This window comes from Cryptococcus neoformans (assembly GCF_000091045.1).
Source record: "Cryptococcus neoformans var. neoformans JEC21 chromosome 9 sequence".
NCBI classification, from domain to species: domain Eukaryota; kingdom Fungi; phylum Basidiomycota; class Tremellomycetes; order Tremellales; family Cryptococcaceae; genus Cryptococcus; species Cryptococcus deneoformans.
This window is the reverse complement of record NC_006694.1, coordinates 5,001-10,000: the sequence shown is the minus strand read 5'-3', so window position 1 is coordinate 10,000 and position 5,000 is coordinate 5,001. Positions and strand designations below refer to the sequence as shown.

General features: G+C 49.8%; 3 protein-coding genes across 3 annotated transcripts in view; 1 reads left to right on the top strand and 2 right to left on the bottom strand.

The window, feature by feature from the left end:
* Positions 1–130, top strand: part of CNI00035 (hypothetical protein) — a 1,402-nt gene extending 1,272 nt beyond the window's left edge. The window contains exon 6 of the mRNA XM_024658721.1: positions 1–130. This exon is cut by the window's left edge and continues 67 nt beyond it. Coding sequence (XP_024514395.1) covers positions 1–22 — 22 coding nt within the window. The 3' untranslated portion in view covers positions 23–130.
* A 101-nt stretch (positions 131–231) lies between these two features.
* CNI00030 (hypothetical protein) lies at positions 232–1,076 on the bottom strand. Its single transcript, XM_024657757.1, has 4 exons — positions 940–1,076; positions 834–902; positions 735–797; positions 232–697 (listed from the first exon to the last, which is right to left on the bottom strand). Exons 1-4 carry the CDS (start codon positions 1,002–1,004, stop codon positions 337–339), a joined length of 558 nt encoding a protein of 185 aa, XP_024513505.1. The 5' UTR covers positions 1,005–1,076; the 3' UTR covers positions 232–336.
* A 2,187-nt stretch (positions 1,077–3,263) lies between these two features.
* Positions 3,264–5,000, bottom strand: part of CNI00020 (expressed protein) — a 1,819-nt gene continuing 82 nt past the window's right edge. Inside the window, exons 1-5 of the mRNA XM_024657756.1 lie at positions 4,477–5,000; positions 4,354–4,417; positions 4,157–4,300; positions 3,799–4,072; positions 3,264–3,721 (exon numbers count right to left, since the gene is read on the bottom strand). The exon at positions 4,477–5,000 is cut by the window's right edge and continues 82 nt beyond it. Coding sequence (XP_024513506.1) covers positions 3,816–4,072; positions 4,157–4,300; positions 4,354–4,417; positions 4,477–4,995 — 984 coding nt within the window. The 5' untranslated portion in view covers positions 4,996–5,000 and the 3' untranslated portion in view covers positions 3,264–3,721; positions 3,799–3,815. The remainder of the gene's footprint in view (positions 3,722–3,798; positions 4,073–4,156; positions 4,301–4,353; positions 4,418–4,476) is intronic.

The window sequence follows — 5,000 nt, the reverse complement described above, 5'->3', positions numbered from 1 at the left end:
TCCATCCCCCGGCCTCACGTAGTAACTAGTAACTCTCATTCTTCATGTCAGATTGCCGACTAGTACCTTCGTTGGTTTCAGCTGCCGCTATCTCCGCCTCGCCTTCTGTGGCAGTTTGAGTTATCGTCAGTCAGTATAATCGAATGTATATTTCGTGCTATTTAACTCCCTCAGGTGTACGGGGACCGAAATTTAATCTTCACACGGGCGAGCGCATAGACGGAGTATTGAAAGGCAGGACGGCAGGAGAAAATTTGTCAGGATATCCATAAGGGTAATTCCAAACGACCGAGACAACACCCAGACCCAAACTAGCACTCTAAAAGCGACTCCCACCTAGATGAGCAAGAGACCACCGACGAGGACACCGGCGACGGACATTCCACCGACTGCAAGGCCACGGGCGGTGACCATGTCAATAGCAGCAAGGGCAGCGCCGCTGGACGAAGCAGCAGCGCCTGAGCTGGCGGTAGCAGAAGCGGAAGTTGTGGCAGCATTCGAAGTGGCCGCGCTAGAGGCAGCAGCTGAGGCTGATGCACTCCCTGACGCTGCAGCGGATGATGTACCGTTGGCCAAGTCATAAGTGGAGTTGCCGTTACTGGGGATGAAGCCGGCGTAGTCGATGTCATCGGCAAGAGTACCGCATTCGGCCTCTCGGAAGTTGTAGAATGGGATGATGTCCGCGTAGCACGTGTTACTGTCATCAGCTGAAGTACTTGGGAGACAAAACTCACTTGTAGAAACAGTGGCGGGTTTCCTGGGCAAAGTCTTCGGTACAAAGACAGGAGGTTTGGTTGCTAAAAGTCAACGGATGTTTACTTGGCTGCACTCACTAATTGGCGTCACAAACGTCGACCGTCTCGGCAGTCTGGGTCATGCAGTCCAGTACACACTGGGAGAGTCTGGAACAGTCAGCGAGATACGGCGTGGTGTACTCACGACTCAGACTGGGCCTGCACAGAGATAGCGGTAGCGAGGGCAGAGGCAACAAGAAGAAGCTTCATCGTGTTGAAGTTTGTAAAAGGGGCGGGTGAGGAGTTTGAAATGGAGAGTTTTGGGTTGAAGAACTTATTTTTCTGACTCAACTGTTTCCAATTTATACATCAGCAAGGTCGAAGTGGTACAGCGGTGAGGAATCAGCAATGTGGTAATCGGCCGAATTGTGGTTATCTGATAACGCCAGGTGGCTCGGCAAGGCACATACATCCCTGCCAAGATTTTGCCCTCCTGCCGTTCTTCTTGGGAGTCTTGATGATGAACCTTAGTTCTACAACTCTAACAACCCCCACCTCATTAACAGCCGGGGGAAAGAAGCATGGACATGATTCCCGATTAGGATTCGGGCCGCGTTCATTGGAAGTAGTTCGGCTTGCCAATCAATTCGACAGGATGGACTGCAAAGATTACTGACGGAGGGGGAGTCAATTCTTCGTCGAGATCCGTCCAGATTCTGTCCCAACGGTCAATATCAGACTCATATCAGGCTCACTCTTGGGATCGGGGTCGAGACGTGCCAAACGCAATCCCAGCAGCATGCATCTTCTCTTGTTCGTCATTTTGCTAGTCTTCTGCAAAATCTTCCTCTACCAATTTTGGATCCAATACAACCCTTCCCAGCCCGAACAATCTTCCCCTTCGAAGCGTCGCCACTCTTCGGCTCAGTCATCTCAGAGTCAGACCGGGGCATCTGCGACTGTTCCGCTCCAACCGACCACCAACGCCTCCAAACGTCCAAAGAAGAATCCTGTGGTATCAGTCGGTGACGGGACAGATAAAACTCCACCAGCGGAAGAGAGCTGGTGGACTGATCGAAAAAATGACTGGGAAAAGGACTGCGGAGGGGAAGACCAACAATCGAGTTTTGCTTATTTCAAAGATTGGATTCCCACTGTCTGGTGCCGTGGGGGGCTATACTTTGAAGAGAGGGGCGAAAGAGTTCCAAAGGTCCTTGTACGAGAAAAAGGCGCCGACCAAGCGTTCTGTTAAGAGCATTGAAACTAAGGTGAGTTGCCCTTGGGCAGTCTATAACTAAGCTCCATCTAAGCTCCATCTAAGCTCCATCTAAGCTCCATCTAAGCTCCATCTAAGCTCCATCTAAGCTCCATCTCTAAGCTCCATCTCTATCCATCCAACATGCTCAACGAATCAATATTCACATAGTATATATCTGTGAGAAAGGGTTGGAGAACTGCCTATAACCTTACTCAGCAACCTGGAGCTGGAGACGGAGGTATCATCACAATTCATACACCGACAGGCGATGTGGATATTCCCTATGATAATCTCGGTGGTAAGTTTACCCACAGAAGCCAAATCATATCAAACCATGACATGCAGGCCGGCAATTATCTTTAGATCTCCGAGAACGCTATTGTCCCGATTACAACTTCTGGAACGAGATCTTCCAAAGCCAACAAGTCGCAAGACCTTTGTTTATGAAGAGTACCAATAGCGACAGCAATCCCTCTCTAAATTGCATGAGGGAACACGTCTCACGTCCTCATAAAGACACGACATCTGACAATGCTCCTCTGGAACAGCCTTGGTCCGTGGACGAGGGGACCAGCGAAGATCGACAACACCAATCAAGGAGTATCTATGGCGATAATGACAATGATGATCTCCAGGAGGTAGGGAATTCTTGTCATGAGGAAGATGAAGGGGATATAAGTTCACAACATCTTCTGCTTGGCGAATCAATCAGAAGGCGGCTCGGCCACCGTAAATGCGTCCTGTTTACTTGCTTTTATGTCTGCTAACGTTTCTATAGCCCACCGACCTCATGGAGCTCCTACTTCGGAAATGAGCGAGGACAGCCGCAAAATGCTGGAAGAGGACATGAAGTTACGTCACGAGGCAGCGCAGTGCCGCATAAATAAAGAAATGCGGGAAATCGCGCGAACGGAGAAGGAGGAGGATCACTGGGAAAGGGAAGCTGTTTATTTTGAAAAACAAAATGACCTTCGTGAGTCCAAAAAAGGATATTATGAGCGGAAAATAGAAATTGAGGAAACGGAAGCCGCTGCAAGGATTGCATCTCAAATGAAGATCTCCTTGCAAGAAGCGCTTTCCGTGCTTGGACGAAGTCGGACAGCCGGCAGATATCTTGGGTCTTCATGCATGCATGTCTCGTCTTCGGCAATTCACATTCCAAATGTATTAACGTCAAAAGCCGGATCTCTACGAACTTCACCGCTGATCAATTCCGCAACAACTTCATCCCTCCGTCTATTTGCTGCTTGATCACCAATGCCAGTTGCATGTTCATCGATATTCATCACCCCGTCCACCTCAGATGTAGTCAGCGAGTCCTTCCAAGTCTAAGTCTCAACCAAAAGGTTATGAAGAACCATGCAGGTTTGAATGACTAGGTAAAGACGAGTCTCGTCCGTTACTGTCTGGCAAGTAAGACGACAGTCTTGTAAAATTTGCCATCGATTTTTTGGAGTGAGAATGGACATTAATTAATAGGGGCCACAGCTGTTATCTCTGATAATATCTCGTTCCGAACCGGATGGCAGCCGGACATTTGGACTAAGCGAGTTTACTGCCCAGACCATGCGGGCGTTTCCGCCCTATCCACAAAACCATTGGTGAAATTTCTTGGAGTGGCCCCCTAGCCCAGGGAAGGTTGGAGGCTGACAACGTTTTGTTAAGTTGTGGAGGTTAAACCCAGTGTTCACGGTGACCCGGGATATTTTCATGAACGTGTATAGAGTGTCTTGAAGATTGAATGACAGCCAGCATTTCAGATTAACGGTGACAATAAACAGCTTGCATACATGACTAGAAACCTACTCAATGCTGGAAGAACACTACTGATCCTGGCTGAAATCAAACGCATTCCCATACGGCGCATCCAGATGATCTACCTCTGCGTCCTGCCAGTCCGCCGCCACGCCCAGCCGGTCCACTCCTTCTAGTGTGGGTCGCAGAGATCGGGGCAGCTTCATGGTCATTCGTTGTCTGTACCAAGGCGCAAAGTGGATCATTGCCAACATGATCCTGATCTCGTCGGTTGTATTGGGCATACCGGCGTGCCACAATCGAAGATCGCGGATGATCAGTGAGCCTAATTGATGGTTAACATCTCCACACATTTTGGTGCAAGAGAACAGCTAGCCTGGACCAAGGTATGGAAAGTCATTCTACACACCTTTCGGGATAGTGGGCTGCAATGGAGGAGAAATTGATTTCCGGGCATCCAATAAATCCTGCTTGATTCGACCGGAGGCTCTCTCCCCATGCGCTCCTTCCTGACAAGAAAGATCCGTGCCATCATGTGTTCCGAGCCAGACCTCTGAAGGGAATGTTAGCGTAGAGAATAACCGCCATCGCCTTTTCGACGCTCACGGGTTGAGCCGTTTTTGGGGTTCATGTCGACGAGGCCGACATTAACCACAGCTGCAAATGGAATCTATATACATATCAGCGAGGTTTGGTCATGGCGCCGATTCATGAACGCTGTCTACTTACACTTGGATGGCTGAAGTCAGCATCAGAATGTACTGGCTGTCCCACCTCTGCCTTCACGGCCGAGTTGGCCGAGATGAACGACATGGTCGGGCGTTCCCCAAGGTAGGCATTCGTCACTTGTATCCCGAAAGGATTCACAAATATCGACGGTGAGAACAGATCCGGATCGTATGGCGGGCTCTGTTGTAGATTGCCTAGGTTATAGTTGAACGGTCCCTTCTCTCCTCGTGCCATGAGCGTATGTGTGTCCTTCTCCATGTGGGAATTGAGCTTATCGATCGCCTCTTTGTTGACTACGTCTTCGACCACGACTATCCCGTCTGCCCGTAAAGCTTCGAGGGCTGCTTGGATAGATCTTTGGCTGAGGCGCATGTTGACGATTTCATCACGGCTGGGTCTGATAGATGTGATGGTGGACGAGGCTTGAGTGGCGAGGGATCGGACGGAGGTGGACGAGGACGCAAGCAAGGAAACGGCGCAACGAGCGCGAAGGGAAGCAAGGAGACTGTGTGAGAGCATCGTTG

Coding starts and splice junctions, on each gene's coding strand:
- CNI00030 (XM_024657757.1), bottom strand. CDS start 1,004: ATGAAGCTTCTTCTTGTTGCCTCTGCCCTCGCTACCGCTATCTCTGTG. Junction 798..833: donor GACGTTTGTGACGCCAATTA/GTGAGTGCAGCC, acceptor GTTGACTTTTAG/CAACCAAACCTCCTGTCTTT. Junction 698..734: donor ACCCGCCACTGTTTCTACAA/GTGAGTTTTGTC, acceptor AGCTGATGACAG/TAACACGTGCTACGCGGACA.